Source organism: Phocoena sinus, chromosome 15 (assembly GCF_008692025.1).
Source record: "Phocoena sinus isolate mPhoSin1 chromosome 15, mPhoSin1.pri, whole genome shotgun sequence".
In the NCBI taxonomy this organism is placed as follows: Eukaryota; Metazoa; Chordata; class Mammalia; order Artiodactyla; family Phocoenidae; genus Phocoena; species Phocoena sinus.
The window spans coordinates 27,478,100-27,497,371 of record NC_045777.1 but is presented as its reverse complement, the minus strand read 5'-3'; the positions used below and the strand labels follow the sequence as shown (position 1 = coordinate 27,497,371).

Below are 19,272 nucleotides of genomic sequence, written 5' to 3'. Positions count from 1 at the left end.
CCCTTTTGCTCCCTCTCACGACATCACACTCATCCCTTCCTGGGAAACCATTTTAATTAGTTTACACAGGCGGCAAAGAGGGAGATATGGAAGCTGGGCCGGCTGGGCTGTCTTTAGAAACTGCCAGGTCTCCGTCTTGGCTCTGAGCAGAATTAGCAGCAATTCTAAGAAGCCCCAGGCCTCCAACAGCAAAGCCAGAGAAAAGTCAGCCCCAGAAAGCCAACAGGGGAGGTGGGAAGCTGTGAGTGCTCAGCGTCCTGCAGACGAGGGAGGTGGATGAGGGAAGTGTGGACTCACACGGGGCTCTCAGAGGCTCCATCCAGCAAGGCCTCCGGCCAGGGCTGTGTTTAAAGCTGGGTTAGGCAGAGATGGGAGCCACAGAGAGGAGATGAAAGGTCTGGTTGGCAAGCCCCAGGGGAAGGGCAAAGGCACTGGGGCAGATACAGCCGCGGACAATGGCCAGCTCAGGCAGGGCCTCTGCAATGCCCACAGCAAACAAGTCCATCCACACAGCTCAGGGGCCTTGGCCTCTTCAGGGCCCCTGTCTCAGCCAAGCGCAAAGGCATCTCCCAGGCCAGAAATCAGAGCCAAAGCACCAGCCCTGTCCCACAGCAGCTTGCAGATGTGGGGCTGGGTCAGCATGGGGACCAGGCCATCCTCAGCTCAGTGGCAGTTCTGACAGCTGGGGTGGCAAGGAGACCCATTCACCCGGCAGCGGCAGCCCCCGCTGGTGTCTCCCGGGCCCTAGAGGATGAGCGGGGAGAGGAGAAAAGGTCAGGACAGTGAAGACAGCGGGCCCCTCCCCCTCCGCCATGCACTCCATCACACCCCCAAAGCATAGACTCCCACCCTGGGCCTTGGGTCAGGCACACCCCCCTGCTAAGATGACCCTCTCAGCCCCAGCTACCGGATGGAGGCAGCCATTAAGGCCTTTCTGGGCGGCCTTTCTGGGCTCCCGTAGCAGCCTCAATTCTGTGGTCTGGCTACCCACCCCTAGACCTGGAGCCAGACAGGACTTGATGGATTTTTGCATATTCGGGGTGGGTCAGCACACTGGCGGCATGAGAGTGTGTTCCTTCAGCCTCCACCTGTCTCACTGTCTGCCTGTACGGATAACGCCGAGCCCCAATTCCAGGAACGCTCCTCCCAACGCCAGCCACCATGAGCCACCATGCGCGGGCTCACCATGTGACAGAGGCACCGCGCTAAGCACTGCTCTTGCATTTTTTCATTTGATTCTGACAATAAACCTGAGGCCCAGCTGTCATCTGCACTTCACAGACGAAGAAACTGTGACTCAGAGAAGGGAGTAACAGCCTAACCACATGGTCAATGTGTGCCAGGGCCAGGGACCCACCCCTCTGCCTCTGACTCCCACCCGCACCCTTGGTCGCTGTCCTCTAGGGCTGGGCTGGACCAACATTTCTGTAAAGGGCAAGACAGTTCCCTGAGTTTCTGCCGGCCAGTCGGTCTCTGCCTTTGTAGTGCCAAAGCAGCCACAGACAGTATGCAAACGAACGAGCGGGGCTCCCACAAAACCTTACTTATGGACACTAAAATTCGGCTTTCGTATACTTTTTACATGTCATGAAATATTCTTCTTTTGATATGTTCGACCACTTTAAAAGATGTAAAAAACGTTCTTAGATCATGAGCTACACAAATGCAGGCAGTGGGGTTAGAACTGGCCCATGGGCTGACCTGTCCAATCTCTACTCTCAGGCACTCTCCCACAGCACCCCTGAGACCTCGGCTCCCTGGGGACTCACCCCGGGGCCCCAGCGAGGACCCTTGGTGACCCAGCAGATCTCGGCGTGGCAGACAGTGCAGCGGATCCAGTCACAGCCGTCCTTCTTCTGCACCACGATCTGGCACTGTGGGCAGTGCATGGCCTCGCCCTGCTGCAGCATGGCCTGCAGCAGAGCAGGTGCTGACCTTAGGCCCAGCCCCGCTCCCGGCCCCCGCCCCACCGCAGAGAGAAACCGGCCACCCACCCCCCCGAGTCGCAGAATCACTCTCCCATGATGCTCCACCCAGGCCCGGCTGCATGCGGCCTCCTCTCCCATGCGTCTGCAGTCTCCTCTCTCCACCCGGACACTCCCTGCTGCTCGCCACTCGTCCTGAGCCCCATCTCTGGATGGGAGTGATGCCAGCAGGAGCTCAAGCCTCCAGGGCTGGATGAACCACAGTCCTTTCAGAGAAGTCCCCATCCCTCCCCAAAACTCAAATCCCCAGCCCTCAGCCTTGACCCAGCCTCACCCTCAGCATCTCCGTCGTCTGCCAGGCAGCCACGTCGTTCTGAGCCCGCAGGGCCAGGTCGTCTTGGTACTCCTTGCAGTTCATCTGCTCGTGGATGGCCTGCAGCAGGATGAGGGGCTCGAGGTGAGAAAGTTCCCCAGGGAGTTAGAGAGGTGAGGGCCAGAGCAGGCATCCACATAAGCACTTAATGCTTCTACGTGGTGTCAGTGACAGAGGCATCCTTTGTAAACCACACACCCTGAGGCCAGGGAGGTGAAGCCAGGGTCAGCACGTATGATAGTAATCATATATACCTATTCATTTTAAGTCCTGACAGGCACAGAAATCCCTAAACCGCAGCCCCTCATCACCGGCTGTGTTCTGCCCTGGCTGTAGGCCTAATGCTCCGAGAGTGAGCTTGCAGGGCTGCGAGCAGGCTCAGCCCTGCCTACTCGCCCAAGACCAGTCTCTACTGTGGTCACCTGTTGAGAGGATGAGGGTCAGGCAGGGCTCAGTTCAGGACAGGAGTTGACACTCGGTCTGGGGCTAGGGCTGGGGTTGGTCTGTGACGGATCGGGGTTCATCAGAGGCCAGGATCGGGGCTCGGTCTGGGGCCAGGATTATTCAGAGGCTCAGTCCGGATTCAGGGCTCAGTCTAAGGCTTAGGCTCAGATCAGGGCCCAAGCCAAGCCTGGCCACTGACACACAGCTCTAAGTCATTGCAACCAGGTCAGTATCCCAGCTCCCTTCCCAGGAGAACAAACTCAGAATGGCAGTGAGCTCCTGTCAAGGACCAGAGTGACTGGGCAGTGTGGGTCCCTGTCCCCACCTTGCAAAGCAGGCAGTTGATGTGGAAACACACAGGGCAGGTGAACTCGTTGACGTCATCCTCAAAGAAGCACCATCCTTTGCAGTCCGGGGTCTTGCAGTGGTAGCTGAAGGCACTGCGGTTTTCCGCAATGGAGATGCCCAGGTCCAGAAATCGCTGGTAATCCTCAGGGCTCAGGAGCTGCCAGCAGACCACAACCTTGGTGCTCTGGGTTCAGAACACCTGACAATGTGCCCTCCTGGCCACCAAATATCCCTCAGGAAGCCCCCAACCCATAAAGTCCAACATAGCAGTGTTAAAAACTCCATTCAAAAAGTGGGTTAAGGGAATTCCCTGGCAGTCCAGTGGTTAGGACTCTGTGCTTCCACTGCATGGGGTGTGGGTTAGATCCTGCAAGCCGAATGGCTCAGCCAAAAAAAAAAAAGTAGGCTAAAAGTTCTGGAGATGGATGATTGCACAGCAATGTGGCTACACCTAATGCCACAGAACTGTATACTTAAAAAATGGTTAAATGGTAAATGTTATATATATTTTACCACAATCTTTTAAAAAGGGGAAAAAGTGGACAGAAACAATAACAAGCAATTCCAGGAAGATGTGGTTAAACTAGCATCCTGGTACATAGCACTCTGAGAAAGCCACGTGGCAATAATGTTTCAACCATCCCAAACTTTTCTGACCCTTTGAGACTTATTCTACTTCTACAAGTTTATCCTAAGAAAATAATACATAAGAAGGAAGAGACACCATGCAAAATGTTCCCTGAAGCATTCCTTACAAACTGGAAGGAACTATTAATAATAATTAATATTAATAATTATTGATATTAATTATTAATAATTCCAGAAACTGGAATTATTGAGAGAGGAGAACTAAACAGGATGTATGCCATAGAGATTTATAATAATCTTTAGAAAGGTTTTGTAGCAAAAGCTGTTGTCCCTACACTGGTTACAATGAGGTAAAAATCATGCCTATGTTCTATATCTTCACTGAGTGGTAGTCGTAAGAGTTACATTTGTCAAAACTCATCTAACTGCATGCTTACAACGGACAAATTTTATTGTGTGCAAGGTATACCTTAATAGTTAATTTAAAAAGAAAAAAAACCATGTCTATCCAGAGACACCAAAGGAAACAGGAGAAAATGCCATCAGAGATTTTCCGGGATGGCAGAGTCGGTGCGTGATTTTCCTCTTTGATTTCTGTTCTGGTTCTTGTGGTTTAGGCATGTTTTTTGTAAAACAACCTCCACTGCATTACTCTGCTGATCCCTGCCCCTTCCTCTTTCTCTGCCACACTTGACTATTCTCTGAGGCTTCGGTCAACGTCCAGGGGCTCCAGGGAAGCATGAGCCCTGCAGCTCCTTGGCATGAACTCTGGCCCCATCACAATGCCCCTTGGAAGAGGTGGGTTTTATAGGGAAAGCCTCTGGGCAGCGACTGTGGGTGCCAGGACATATGGAATGATCTATGTCTTGGGGCCTCTCCAGGCAAGAGTAAGGAAGCCAGAGCTGCCCTTCTCAGCTGCCCCACAAACAACAGTTAAAAATGGGGCTTCTCTTAGTGTAAAGGCTGGGAGTTCCCAAAGGCCCACCCCTTCTGTCTGCCCTCTTTCCCCTGAGGCAGAACCCCTTAGGTGCCAGGAAATACTCGGTAAAGTTTAGGGGGTTCTGAGAAGCAGCATCGTAGGAAATAGGCAGAAGTGATGTGGAGAAACAGGGTCTTGTATATGCAGTGATGGGGGTCTCTCATTTGGACCTCAGCCACCTTTAGCCCTGCCTCCATGTTGGCCTGGGAATTCCAAGATGCCCAATTCTGGGAAGGCCATTCCCCAGCAGTTTAAAAACCAATGATCAAGTCCAACAGTCCACTTAACAGATGGGTAAATGGAGGCACAGAGAAGGGAGAGCACTTGTTCAAGATGACCAGCAGTCAGGGGCATAACTCGATAATAATAACATTAATAATAATAGAAAACACACACATGCAGACACATACAGCCCTGTGAAAGGTTGTTGGAGGAGTGGCCCCTATTTGTTCATGTCTCCCCAACTCCACACCCTTGGGTGGTTTCCTCCCACACAAACTCTGGGCTTAAGCATGTGACCTGCTTTGGCCAAAGGGACAGGAGCAAGTGAGCAGCCTTGGAAAGCGCTCCTGCACTGGCTGCTCTTGGATCCTTGAGACACCAGCACATGAGCAGGCCCTGGCCAGCCTGGGGTGGATGAGACCAAAGTGGAAAGAGGCCCTGTCATCCCAGCCATCACAGATAAGACTATCACACCAGTCCAGCTAAGCCCAGTTGAGCTCTGCCAGGCCCAACCTGGACCAGATGAATCATCCAGCTAAGTCCAACCCAAATCACTAACTTACAGATTCATAAGCTAAATAAATGGTGGCTGTTTTGAGTCTGGAGTAATCTGTTACACAGCAGAAGCTAACTGATACAAGGGCTAACTGATACCACGTATCAAGCACTACTCCAAATTCTTTACATGTGTCTTCCACTATAATCTTCACAACCCTTGAAATAGAAACTAAGTCTCTGACCCCAACCAAGATGAGAAAGCCGAGGCACAGAGAGGCTGTGTATCTGACCTGAGGTCACCAGGCCATCTGGCCCCAGAATTCCCCCCTGCTAACTGCTCTGCTGTCTTTTCTTCATAAGGGTGTTTTCTTTACTATTTCCCCTAGTTCCTGTCCTGCCCACCCCTTGGGCTTCCAGCATCCCACACAGAAAAGGCTCTTGATAAATGACTGGCGCCTGAGACTGGGACTCTCAAACCAGTTCCCACCTGCCAGCTCAGAGCCCAGTTCCCTGGGACAGGGGGTGTGCCCCTTCCTCCCCCAGGCCTTACCGCCCGGATCTCCCTCTCCAGCAGCTTGCCCGAGCATGAGTAGGTGTTGTCAATGAAGGGGCAGGCAACCTCGGCCTCCTGGCTGTTGCGGATGGTGCCCTGTAGACACTCCCTGGGAGAGGTATGAAAGGGTGGGGAGGTTAGGGGTCATCTGAACCCCATCCCCCAGGACTCCAGCCCCCAGAACTCCAGCCCTCACATGGTGAGGCCTGACCCCAGGCGGGCTTCTCCTCAATACCTCCCTTCCTTCCGATCCCTCCCACCAACCCATCACTTCTGTCCCCCCCACTGCCACCCTTATCACTCTGGCCCAGGTCCCATCACCTCACCTGCATGACTGCAGGAGCCTCCTCACTGGGCTCCCTGGGTCTACCATGTCCCTCCCCGCAGCCTCCCATCCCATCCCACCCAGAGCAAACCTGAGAGCCCCGGTGACTCACCCTCCCTAATACCTCTCTGTCCCCATCCCCTAACCCCCTCCATCCCTCTGCTCCAGCTACACTGACCCCTTGCTGCCACAGGCAGGCCAGGCACATACCCACTTTGGACGCCCTGGTCTGCTCAAGTGCAGCCTCCCTAGGAGCTTCCCAGACCTCTTATAGGGCTGAGCCTCTGTTACTTTTATCATAATCCACTGGTCCTTAGCATTTGGCACAATTTACAATTATATCAGTGATTATTTGATTAACATCGGCCTGCCCACAGGAATGTAAGCTTCAGGAGGCGGAAAATGAGCTTTTTTGTTCACTCCTGGATCCCCAGGCCTAGCCCAGTCCCTGGCACCCAGGGAAGCTCATCAAATGTGTGCTGTGAAGAAGGACACGTTCTCCACAGCCCAGGGCCAGGTGTGGAGCCTCAGAGGGCAGACTGTCCACCAGCGAGGGTCAGGGCGGGGTTGGCACGGGCTGCCAGGCCAGAACCCAGGCCTTACATGGGCCTGGCGGTTGTGTGGAAGGTCGCATGCTCTGGCGACAGAATGCCTGAGCTGTGTGGCCTCGAGCAAGTTGCTGGACTCTCTGTACCTCACATTCCTCCTCTGCAAAAAGGGGAGAGAGTGCCTACCTCGCAGGTTTCTGTGGGCGTCCAAGGAGATGTAAGAGTACTGCGCCCCACCCCCTTTCAGCCATGGGTACTGCGCAGCCGTGAGGAACTACATCGCTGGGGGTGGGGTCAGGGCCGCACCTGCAGAAGGTGTGCAGACACTCACGCAGCACCACGGCCTCGCCGGGCGCCAGCACCGAGTAGCATACGGGACACTCGGTAGGCTCGGTGTTCAGCACCAGGCTCCGCTGATCCAGTTGCACGTGCTGTAGGTAGTTCCCCTCCTGCTGCTGCTGCTTCCGCTGGGCACACGGGGGTGGGGCCGCGGGGCGGGTCAGGGTCTCAGGGGCGGGCCAGAAAGGCGCAGGACCAGGGGATGGGTCAAACCTGACGGCCGTGGGGGGGGGGGGGGGGGGAGTGCGAAGCAGAATCCTGCAGTGGGGGTGGGACTGGGCAGGCTGAGGTTAGGCGCAGGCGATGCTGGGAAGGGAGGGGCCGGGAGCAGGGCGGGGCGGGAGGCGAGGAAACAGGGGGTGGGGTGGGGGTGGGGCAGGAGGCGGGCCAGGCACTGGCAGGTTAAGGCTGCAACCTGGTGTCAAGCCAGGGAGCGATGGCGTTTGTAAAGGAAGGGGCCAGGGTCTGAGCGGGGAGTCAGGAGTAGCAGGGCTCCCATCTCTGCCAAGAAGCGGGGCAGGGCTAGGGCCAGGGAGGCGAAGGCAGAGCCGGGTCGAGGCCACAGAACAGGTCAGGGGTATGGGAGGTGGTGATAAAGCGAGGGAGCTGAGCAAGGCGGGAGAGAGAACAGGGTCCGGGCCAAGGCTGTAGATGGGACCAGCAGTGAGGTCATGGCCGAGGTGGGACAAGGGCAGACTGGGTCCCAGTGGGGGATGGGAGCATCCGATCAGAATGGGCGAACGCTCAGGGTTAGGTATCTGTGTAATCAATGCGTGTGTAACATGATGGGGTTGGGACTCTGGGAGGAGCAGGACGGAGGGCTGGGTCAACCTCCCAGGGAGCGGTGAAGGGCTAGGTCCAAGATCCTAGGAAGTCTGGGTGGGCCACAGCCAGGGAGGAAGGCGAGGTCAGGAATAGTAGGATTCAGAATGAGGTCAGGGCTGAGTGGAGCAAGAGCGAGGTCACAGGCGGACAGAGGGGCGGCGGATGGGGGAGTGGTCGGGGTCTCAGCTAGGATGTTGGGGTCAGAGCCCGGTACTCTCGTGTGCACACTGAGTGTTAAGTCAAAGCCAGGGGCAGCGCCACAGCCCACTGTGGGGGGGGGGCGGGGCAGATAAGCTTGGATGTGCATCACAGCCGTGGGGGAGCAGGGTCTTAGCGACAGGATGAGCTCAGGGAGAGGCCGGTCACAGTCAAGTGCGGGGTCACCACCAGTGGTGTGATCAGGAGGGGCAGCAACAGGGGGAGGAGCGGCAATGTGGAGGTGCCTCCCTTCCTGGCCTATGCCTCCCCCGTCCAGTCTGCAGGTGTCTGTCCGCGGTCCGCGCCCACCTGCTGGTACTGGCGCAGCGCCTCCTCCTCACCGGCCAGACGCGCTCGCTCCTCCTCGTCCGGCTGGTACGAGGCGGGGACCTGGTAGGCCTCGGGCCGCGCCCGGCAGCACATCTCGCAGCCGGGCCGCGTGGGCTTGTTGATGAACGTGCAGCCAGGGCACTGCCAGCCCACCTGGGGGCAGAGGGGCGGTGAGCGCGGGGAGACGAGACGGCAGGTCAGGGGCGCAGGGGCGCGCACTGGGCAGCTTACCGGCGGGGGCTCTGGCGCGGCGTCGTTCTGCCCCCGCCCCGGCTCCTGGGGGCCCCCAGGCTTTGGAGGGACTGGCTCCAGGGGGCCCCGTGGCTGCAGCGTGAGGTCCTTGAAGCCCAGATCTGGGGAGGAGGGTTCAGGGGTGGCAGATCCCTGCAGCCCATTTCGTCCACACCCTGGGCCAGCCAGGAACCCTGGGCTCTGCACTGACCACCCCCCTACCCTGCCCCCTTCTATCTCTCTCCTTCCGGAGGAGTCTCCAGCTCGGTGGTCCTGCCGGGTGGGTCCAGACCCCACCCGAGTGTCCTGGCTCCCAGGTGTCAGAGCCCCTCCTCCACCCACGACTGCTCCTGGGGCCTCCCAGCTTAAAAACCCTGTTTGAAAACTGATCTCCTGTGCTCCTAAGTGAAGCACCTAGAGGGTCGAACAACACTTCTGAGGTAGTCCTGCCAAAATACTGAATCTGAATCCATTCATGAGGGCACATGGGACAGAAAAACAAAAAACAAAACTGGCCTGGACTCTTCAAACAACAGGAGAGCCAAGGGAAGACAGGAGACCAAAGATTGAAAAAGACTGTGAGACACAGAGGCCAAGGGCCAGGTCTTTCACTATAAAGGACATTAGGGAGACAACTGGTAAAATTTGAGCAAGATCTGTCCATTAGATCAATGGACCGTATCAATGTTAATTTCCTAAGTTTGATAGGTGTATGTAGTGAGAAAATGAGCCTTTTTTTTCTTTAAAGGAAATACACACAAGTATTTGGGGGAAAGGGACAACGTGTCTGCAACTTACTCTCATAACAGTTCCAAAAAGTTACTTATGCATAAATAAATACTGAGAGAATGATAAACAAAACAAATATAGTCAAATGTTAATATATGGGGAATCCACATGAAAAGCACATGGGAATTCGTTATACGATTCTTTATACAATTTTGCAACTTTTCTGTAGGTCTGAAATATTTCAGAAGAAGAAGTAAAAAATTTAGAATAAAAACTAGCTATTATCATATCCAATTTACAGATTTAGAAAACTGAAGAGCAGAGATGAGAAGAGACTTGCCTGAGGTCACACAGCTGATAAATGCCAGGGTGGGGACTGAACTCAGCCCCTCTCCCCTAGACCAGCTGTTCTCTAAATGGTTCCCCAAATGGCTCCTTCCTGCGGTGTCCTTTGTCCTCTCTTGCCCACTACGGATAAGGTCTTCCAGGCCTGTTCCTGACGAAAGCCCCTGGGCTCTGCTCCCTGCTCCCTCTCCCCTACAACCTCAGGAGAGTGCATGCCGCCCTGGAGCAGAGCCTCACCCTCCAGCATCCGCAGCTGCCGCTCCCGCTGCAGCTCCTGAGGGTTGAGTGAGGTGTTGCAGGCTGACAGCAGATAGAGGTAGGCACTGGCCCCGTTCCGCCGCACCCCGTGGGAGTGCAGGGTCTCCTGGTCCCGGGCCAAGCGCTGCCCAATCACCCACTGCTGCAGGGTTGGCGGAAAGCCATAGTCCAGGAACACCTGGCAGGGAGGATGCAGAGGGAGTGTCGGGGGGGAGGCGCAGAGTAGAGAGAGACAGGGCAAAAGGGGGACCTCCGCCCTGACGCGTCTTGCTTTTGCCCCCTCACTCACCATGTCCTTGAGGGAGGCCACCGTCATGTCAGGCCGCACCGTGAGCCAGATAGTGGCCGTGTGCAACTGCGCATCCTCCACGCTCACCCACAGCCTGCGGGAGGGCAAGGGGCCTCAGGTCCAACCCCAGCGCCAGCCAGCTCCTGGATTCCCACTCCCCTGTGATTCCTGTGTCAGAACTCGCTGCTTAGGCCCCTGCAATGGCTCCACATGGCTCTCAGAATAAAATCCAAACTCACTGTGGCATGGCAAGGGCCTCCATGCTCTGGCCCCTCCCAAGCTCTCCAACCTCTTCTATTATTGGCTATTATTGGCTCCTTAGCCAAACCACAACAGTTATTAACTGTATGCCAAGACTCTTCAAAGCACTTAACATGTATTAACTCATGTAATCCTCTCAGTGAACACATGAGGCAGGTACTGTTGTCACCCCTATTTTAGAGATAAAAACAGGAGGCACAGATAGGTTACAGTGGCTCTGCCAAGTAAAAAATTAATAACTGTTAGAGGCAGGATTTCAACCCAAACAGTATTATTCCACAGAAAGCGGTTTTAAACACCAACCTTCTCAAAGATGCTCAAACTTTTTTGGAAGACCAAAAGCATGAAAAGGGAGGGCTAAGACAAAAAAAACAGAACTGATCCCAGGACACAGAAAAATTAGGGTGTAGAACAGTAACAGGAAAGCCCACTTAGAACCTCCAGAGTGATTTGGGAAAACGCCGCATCCTTAAAGCAAGAACAGCAAGAAACAATCAGAAAATGAGGAAGAATTCCTGTGAATGTAACAGTGACTCCTTACTATCCTAACCTTCAGGTCAAACTACAAGTTCACAAGGAGAATGAGAGATATTAAATTACACCATGAGGAGGCAATTCATAAACTCAGAATGTGGGAGAATTCTGGAGGTCAAAGACCAGGTTTCTTAAAAAAAAATTAATGGCACTAAAAATAGACAAAGTGAATAAAAGAGACCCAGACAACATTAAGAAATGCTATTTGATCTCGTTTGGCTCCTGACTGGAACAAACCAACTATAACAAACACTAAGGAGGGAGTTACAAGTGGTCAGGACTCTGGGGACCCAGGTTTAATCCCTGGTTGGGGAACTAAGATCCTGCAAGCCATGTGGTATGGCCAAAAAAAAAAACACTAACAAGATAATCAAGGAAAGTTGAATATAAATACAGTATTAGGGAATTTTAAGTAATTATTGTTAATTTTTTAGGTGTAATAATGGTATTGAGGGTTTTTTTAAGTCATTTTTTTAAAGACATATCAAATTACTTATGAATGAACTAAAATCTGAGACTTGCTTTAAAAATACTCCAGAAAATACCTCAAAATTCCTCAGGATAATGATTTTCAACACCCAGCCAACTATCAGGGAAATAAGAAATTTTTAGACATGTATAGACGCCAAAAGTTTACCATCCACCTCTCCACATGAAAAGTTTTTGAAATACAAGAAAAAAAAAAAAGAATAGCTGAGTCTGATGCAGGAGAATGGAAGAAAAGTAAAAGGAAATTTAAAGAAGGACGAGATCTTACCTTCAAGACATTCTTCTTCAAGCAACAGGGGTTTTGAAACATGAAAGTGCATAAAGTTTCAACTGCACTACTTATTCTACACTGAGTAATATTTCCATAATCAAAATACTATAAATGCTATTTTAGTGGGTTTACATTTTTAGAATCAACCTAGAGGCAAAGCATAGAAGCCTGAATTTTACTTAGGAAACAAAATCTAAAAGCTATAACCTTAACACCAATAACAGAAAAATACAGTTGGAACCCTTATATCTAATGTCATCAGGATCAGTGGTGATCAGTTAGTCAGAAAAATCGTTAAAGCAGAGAACTGCAAAAACAGCTGCAGACTTTAACAATTTTACCTTATAGGATACAAATGCACATTCAATGGCCAATCTCTAAGTAAAAGGCCAATGACTTTTCTTGAGTACAAATCTGCTACTGGAGTTCCCCATGATTTTTTCTTTTCGTATGAACCACACGCATTATACATGGTCTATGACTTCCAGTATCAGCTTCTTTAAAGTGGAGCAAAAACTTACACTCTCAAAGCATCTGAGTACAGAGCCCTTCTGGATTTTTACCATATTTTTTACAACTGTCCCACCCTAAAATGATAACAGGTATTTTTGGTGCCTCATCTCTATCTTGTCTTTCTAAAGCAATCAACTTAGTTTTCATAGACACAATTCTCTTTTAGCACTCATGTTTTATAGATTGATGTAACAGCTAATTAAATTATGCTGTGGCAGTAACAAGTATAACTGATATAAACAAGCTGGGTGTAGTGGTATGGTTTTTCGTTGTCGTTGTTGTTGTTTTGTGTGTGTGGTACGCGGGCCCCTTTCACTGTTGTGGCCTCTCCCGTTGCGGAGCACACGCCTGTGCGCCACAGCTACTAAGCCTGTGCTCTAGAGCCCACAAGCCACGACTACTGAGCCCTTGTGCCGCAACTACTGAAGCCCAAGTGCCTAGAGCCCGTGCTCCGCAACAAGAGAAGCCACCGCAATGAGAAGCCTGCGTACCACAAAGAGAAGCCCGCGCACCGCAATTAAGCCCACGCACCGCAACGAAGAGCAGCCCCCGCTCACCGCAACTAGAGAAAGCCTGTGTGCAGCAACGAAGACCCAATGCAACTAAAAATAAATAAATTAATTAATTAAAAAAAATAATGCTGTGATAACTAGATATTCACCAGCAAAAAAAATGAAGTTGGACCTCACACCATATACTAAAATTAACTCAAAAGGGATCAAAGACTTAAATGTAAGAGCTATAACTATAAACCTCTTAAAAAAATAAATAGGGATACACCTTTATGACCACGTATGAGGCACTGGTTTCTTAGATGACGTCAAAAGCGCAAACAACAAAAGAAAACAGATAAACAGTCCTTCGTCAAAATTAAAAACTTGTGCTTCAAAGGACACTATCAATACAGTGAAAAGACAACCCACAGAATGGGAAATGAAAATATGTGTCCATTGTATACATATACACCACATTTTCTTTATTCATTCATGGTTACTTAGGTTGTTTCCATGTACAGTATAGATACACAATGGAATATTATTCAGCCATAAAAAGAAGGAAATCCTTCCCTTTGCAACAACATGGACCTTGAGGTCATTATGCTAAGTGAAATAAGTCAGACAAAGAAAGACAAATACTGTATGATCTCACTTATATGTGGAATTAAAAAAAAACAATGTCAGAGAAAAAGAATAGACTGGTTGGCAGGGAGGGGGGTGAAGGTGGTCAAAAGGTACAACTTCCTGTTTTAAGATAAATAAGTTCTGGGGAAGTGATGTACAGCATGGTGACCATAGTTAACAATACTGTATCATACATTTGAAAATTGCTAAGAGAGTAAATCTTAAGTGTTGTCATCACAAGAAAAAATAATTTATCACTATGTGAGGCAATGGATGTTAACTAAACTTACTGTGGTAATCATTCCACAATACATACATATATTAAATCATCATGTCATACACCTAAAATGGTTCTGAGGCTCAATTTCCAACCTGTGGAAGGGGGAGGAGGGGGAAGGCTTCCCACACACCACTAAGCAATTTTCAGATACCAGCAGGGCTCGATTCTGGCACTCTACCCAGAGACAGCGTCAGCTTCCACAGGTTGAGGGCTAAGTCCTACAAGACTGCCCCACCACTTCACACACCAACTGAAAGCCCAAGTTGTCACCTGTTCTCTGACTGACTGGTTATAGGTTAGGGATTCCAACGACCTCCTCCTTGGGTTTGATTATTTTGCTAGAGCAGCTCACAGAACTCAGAGAAATATTTACTTTCTATATTACTGGTTTATTATAAAAGCCTATAACAGCCAGATAGAAGAGATGCATAGGCAAGGTATGTGAGAAGGGGTGCAATTCTCTCCAAATCTCCAACCTGGAAGCTCTTCGAACCCTTTTTGAGTGTTTACGGAGGCTTCAATACATGGGCATGATTGATTAATCCATTGGCCACTGATGATCGATTCAACCTCCAGCCCTTTTCCTCTCCCCCGAGATCAGGGTGATGGGACTGAAGGTTCCAATCCTCTAATCACAGGATTGGTTCCTCTGATGACCAGCCCCCATCCTTAGGTGATCTAGGGGCAGTCCAAGAGTCACCTCACTAACATAACAAAAGGCACCTTTATCATCCTCATCACTTAAGAAATTCCAAGTGTTTTAGGAGTTCTGTACCAAGAACAGGAAGAAGACAAATATATATTTCTTATTATAAAAGTCACAATACCTTAAACTAACTATATATGTCAATTATATCTCAATAAAACTGGGGAGGGCTTCCCTGGTGATGCAGCGGTTAAGAATCCGCCTGCCAACGCAAGGGACACGGGTTCGAGCCCTGGTCCAGAAAAATCCCACATGCCACAGAGCAACTAAGCCTGTGCGCCACAACTACTGAGCCTGAGCTCTACAGCCTTCGAGCCACAACTACTGAAATCTGCGTGCCTAGAGCCCATGCTCCGCAACACAAGAAGCCACCGCAATGAGAAGACCAGGTACAGCAACGAAGACCCAACACAGCCATAAAAAACTGGGGAAAAAATATGTCCATATAAAAACTTGGACACAAATGTTCATAGCAGCGTTGTACACGTTAGCCGAAAAAGTAGAAACCACCCAGATGTCCATCAACTGATTAATAAAGAAAATATGGTATATCCATACAATGGATTATTATTCAGTCATAAAGAGGAATGAAGTTTTGATACGTGCTACAACATGGATGAATCTAGAAAACATGATGCTAAGTGAAAGAAGCCAGACACAAAAGGTTATATAGTGTATGACTCCACTTATATGAAATTTCCAGAATAGGCAAATTTCTAGAGATAGAAATTAGTGTTTGCCTAAGGTTGGGGGGATTGGGGAAAAAAAGGTAGGGAGATAAGGAGTGACTATTAGCAGGTATGGGGTTTTGGGACTTCCCTGGTGGCCAGTGGTTGAGACTCCAAGCTTCCACTGCAAGGGGCATGGGTTCAAGGGGCACAGAGCAGCCAAAACAATTAAAAAAAAAAAAAGAGTATGGATACAGGGTTTCTTAAAAAATGTCCTAGAATTGGTTACAGTGATGGTTGCACAACTGTGAATATACTAAAAGCCTTGAACTATAAACTTTAAATTGGTGAACTGTTTAAATTGTTGAATATGGTCTGTCAATTATATCTCAGTAAAACAAAATCAAATGGGATCCACCATTGAAAATTAGAAACTGTAAAACTATTGTCTTACTACACAGCAGGAAAAAAGCAGGAAAAAACAATGTTTATTGAGTGATTACCATGTGCCAGGCACTGTGCTAATAAGCATTTCAGCTTCAAGTTTAAGCCTCCTGGGGCAGACTAACAGTATGCATTAACCCTTGCCTTGAATTCTAGTGCAATACCTGGCTGTATTTCACAGCCTCCCTTCAAGCTGAGTGTGGCTGTGAGAATAAGTTCTGGCCTTGGGAGTTAAATGCAAGAAGTGTGTGCAACTTTCTGAGCTCTGTTCTTAAGAGGAGAGTGGGAGGGGGTGCCCTTCTTCCCTTCTTCCTTCCTGCTGACAAGAATGCTGATGCAATGGCTGGAACTGGAACAGCCATTTTGGACCATAAGGTGAACCTCAGAATGGAGGCCATGAATTGGCATAACAAGACAAAAGCATGAGTCTCTGAGGACTGCAGGGAGCAGAGCCTCCACATCTGGACTGTGTGCCATCAAACTTGTTGATACCACTGTTAATATGTCTCTTTCTGTTATATGAGACCTAACACCCTAATACACTTCCTAACAATTCTAAGAACAGCTACTGATATTGCCCCATTTTTTATTTTTATTTATTTTTTTTTGCGGTATGCGGGCCTCTCACTGTTGTTTTGTGGCCTCTCCCGTTGTGGAGCACAGGCTCCGGATGCACAGGCTCAGCGGCCACGGCTCACAGGCCCAGCTGCTCCACGGCATGTGGGATCTTCCCGGACCAGGGCACGAACCCGTGTTCCCTGCATCGGCAGGCGGACTCTCAACCACTGCGCCACCAGGGAAGCCCTGCCCCATTTTTTAAATGAAAAAAACAAACTCTGAGAGGTGAAGTGACCTGCCCTAGATCTCAGAGTTGATTTGTAACAGAGCTGGGGTTTGAAGCTAGGTCTCCTGACACCAGAACCTGCCATTAAGAATAACTTAACGGGCTATATCGCAGCCCACTGGGGCTCAGGAAGCCCTAAGTCCCTGGTCAGCTACGTACTCCTCACCTGATATCCTGTGTCAGGGAGACCTCAGGCTTCAGTTGCACGTTCAGGGGCACCCGTTGCTCTGCCAGCCATATGGCACATTGCATAGCCACCTGTTCATCCCCGCCAGCCACTGCTCGGGTGAGTCTCTGGGCCACCTCCTCAGCTGAAATCCACAGGTGGAAGCAGGTTAGCACACGGTTTATTTTTCAGGAGCTGGGGTTAAGGGGGTGAGGAAGGAGGTGATCCTTTGTACCTGCTGCTTCCTCTCTGTCTTCCTGGTGAACTCCTACATATCTTTCAGCACCCAGCTTAAAAGTCCCTTTTCTCTGGGAGGCCTTCTCTGTCACTCCCCACTCCCACTCCCCACTCCCTCTCCCTGCTCATTTGGTTCTGTTTTCCCTTCATACTCCCAGGTCCCCCCATACTTCCGCTCATTTATACAACAAACATTTACTGAATTCTTACTGTGTGCCAATCACTGTCTCAGAAATTGGTCTTCAACAGTGAATAAGATAAACAGGGTCCCTCTTCTCATGGACCTCCCAGCCCAGTAAGAAGACAATTAACAAATTTAACAAAAGAAAAAGATTCAGATTGTGATCCACGCTGCCAAGGAAATGAACAGGGTAAGAAAATCAGGAAAGCCTCTAGGAGGAGGTGACATTGAAGCTGAGAAGTGAAGGAGAAGTTGGGTATGTCAAGACCTGGTTAGGCAAAAGTGTTCCAGGTACAGAGAAAGGGAAAGGGAAAGGCCTTGGGCAAGAAATGGCTGGATTAGAACAGAAACCTGTGGGGCTCCAAGCAGAATGACCAAGGGGCCCAATGGGGGAAGGCAGAGGTCAGCGAAGCCAGCAGGCCTGTGGGCTACCCAACTGCCCTGGGCTTTATTCTAAGAACAAGGAGCACAGGAGGGTATGTGAGCAGGTTGGTGACATGACCTTACTTAAGTTCTCCCACGCTGGGTGGAAGGGGCCAGGGGGAAGGCAACGACCCTTGAAGTCGGCTCCCTCACCAGCCTGGGTGGTCTCCTGTGTCCTCTGGGAGCTCCCTACACCCTTCCCAGGAGAGCTGGCCCACTGAGGCCTCAGGGGCATCAAATAAATGAATGACAAGAGGCCCCTGGAAGGAACCAGGCCCCAAGGGAGGAAACTGAGGGGCAGATGGGTAGAGGGACGACAGGGTTAATGCCTCTCCCCCCTCCCCACCCCCGAAGTTTCTCAGTCGCCTCCAGGCTGTGCCCACCTTTCTTGATCTTCTCGTCCATCTGGCGTGCTTGTGCCCATCCCCCCAGGCAGGGGCTGCAGCTCCGGGGAAATGCCACCTCCCGGTCACTTGCTAGAGGACGGGCGACCACGAGCAACTCAGTCCAGGCCGGTGACCTCTGGCGCGGCCCAAGCCTTCTTTGTGCCTCGGTGTCCCCGGTGGTAATCGGGTAGCATCACACTACCCGAGGACCGGGGATGGGGCCTGGGGTAGGGAACGGGCCGGGACCCCGCGTGGGAGGTGAAAGGGGGCACCAAGGCAAGCCCGCAAAGGGCAACAGAGGAAACGCGACAGGCCTGGCTGCGGGGAGGGACGACGCACAGCCGCGGCGCTGGGAGTCCCCGAGGAAGGCCTCCCCTTTTCCCTGCTGGGGAAAAGCGTCCTCCGGGGCGCTGGATTTCAGCCCAACTCCTCCCCGGCAGAGCGGCCCCTGTCAGTCAGGAGACGGAGGGGAGCAGCCTCCACTGGAAAAGAAAGTGAAAGTGGCGGCCCCGGAAGTGGGGCGGAAGAGTCTCGCGGGATCCGGGTCTCCCGGCCGTTCCGGCGACCCGGCAGCGGCCCCTGCTCCGGATCTCGGCGGTCCGGGGCGCTCTGTCCCGCAGTCCGAGGCGTTCCCACCCCTCCCCCGGCCGGACCCGGACTCCTAGACCCTCACTCACCCGAGCAGCTTAGCCAGCAGCGCCGCGGGAGGGGTGGGGGAGTGGGCGGGGCCGGGAGGGGCGGGGAGCGACGTGGAGACCGCCCCTGCTCAGTCCAGCTGCCAGGACTGCGGCGGGCAGGCCGGTCCTTGCTCCTTTTGCAGAAGAAATAGAGGCTCTGTTTGTTTCTGATCTGTCCGAGGCCACGCAGCCGGATTTAAATCCAGGCCGGACGGCCTCAGGAACCCACCCTTAGCCAGCCGGACGCTGCCTCTCGGCGGTCACTCTCCACCGTTTGATTGGGCTACTAATGAAGTTTATTTTCTCCGGGCACAGGCTGGAAGCCCTTTGCATCCTCCAGTCTTCCCACCCCTGAACTTTTCTCCCACCCCTCATCCCATAGATCAACAGATCCTATGGGCTCGGCCTGCACGATAGTTCCAGAATCTGTCACCTCTCACCTCCTCCACACCCCATCCCAATCCACTTCCATCCTTTCTCCTCCGGCGTACTGCACCAGCCTCCTCATTGGGCTCCTGGCTTCCCCTTTTGGTCACCACAGTCCATTTTCCACCCAGCTGCCAGAGGGCCCAGTTAGAATCAAGCCATGCCACTCCTCAAAACACTCCCAATAGCTCCCATCTCACTCAAAATAAAAGCTGAGTTCCCCCCAAGGCCTGCAACTGCCGCCGCTCCTTCTCTGAATACTATCCTCTTGGCTCACTCCACTCAAGACCCATTGGCC

The 19,272-nt window shown here is 51.5% G+C and overlaps 1 protein-coding gene across 3 annotated transcripts; it reads right to left on the bottom strand.

Annotated features, from left to right (window-relative positions):
- Positions 1 to 36: 36 nt before the first annotated feature.
- Positions 37 to 18,596, bottom strand: RBCK1 (RANBP2-type and C3HC4-type zinc finger containing 1). Of its 3 annotated transcripts, none has more exons than XM_032604459.1 (13): positions 18,549 to 18,596; positions 17,869 to 17,961; positions 16,645 to 16,789; positions 10,348 to 10,441; positions 10,038 to 10,236; positions 8,727 to 8,848; positions 8,475 to 8,648; positions 6,990 to 7,270; positions 5,928 to 6,039; positions 3,068 to 3,247; positions 2,260 to 2,358; positions 1,770 to 1,913; positions 37 to 744 (listed from the first exon to the last, which is right to left on the bottom strand). In XM_032604459.1, exons 2-13 carry the CDS (start codon positions 17,888 to 17,890, stop codon positions 664 to 666), a joined length of 1,653 nt encoding a protein of 550 aa, XP_032460350.1. In that variant the 5' UTR covers positions 17,891 to 17,961; positions 18,549 to 18,596; the 3' UTR covers positions 37 to 663. The 3 variants fall into 3 exon arrangements, with proteins under 3 accessions (XP_032460350.1, XP_032460352.1, XP_032460351.1); XM_032604461.1 differs by having other exon boundaries at positions 7,110 to 7,270; positions 18,549 to 18,592; XM_032604460.1 differs by lacking the exon at positions 18,549 to 18,596 and having other exon boundaries at positions 1,770 to 1,901; positions 17,869 to 18,540.
- Between the last annotated feature and the right edge of the window lie 676 nt (positions 18,597 to 19,272).

Bases quoted from the DNA above. Each gene is read 5' to 3' on its own strand.
- RBCK1 (XM_032604459.1), bottom strand. From the start codon at position 17,890: ATGGACGAGAAGATCAAGAAAG. The intron at 16,790-17,868 runs GTGGGCACAGCC...TGTGGATTTCAG, and splicing joins GGACGAGAAGATCAAGAAAG to CTGAGGAGGTGGCCCAGAGA. The intron at 745-1,769 runs GTGAGTCCCCAG...CTCATCCTCTAG, and splicing joins GTCCTCGCTGGGGCCCCGGG to GGCCCGGGAGACACCAGCGG.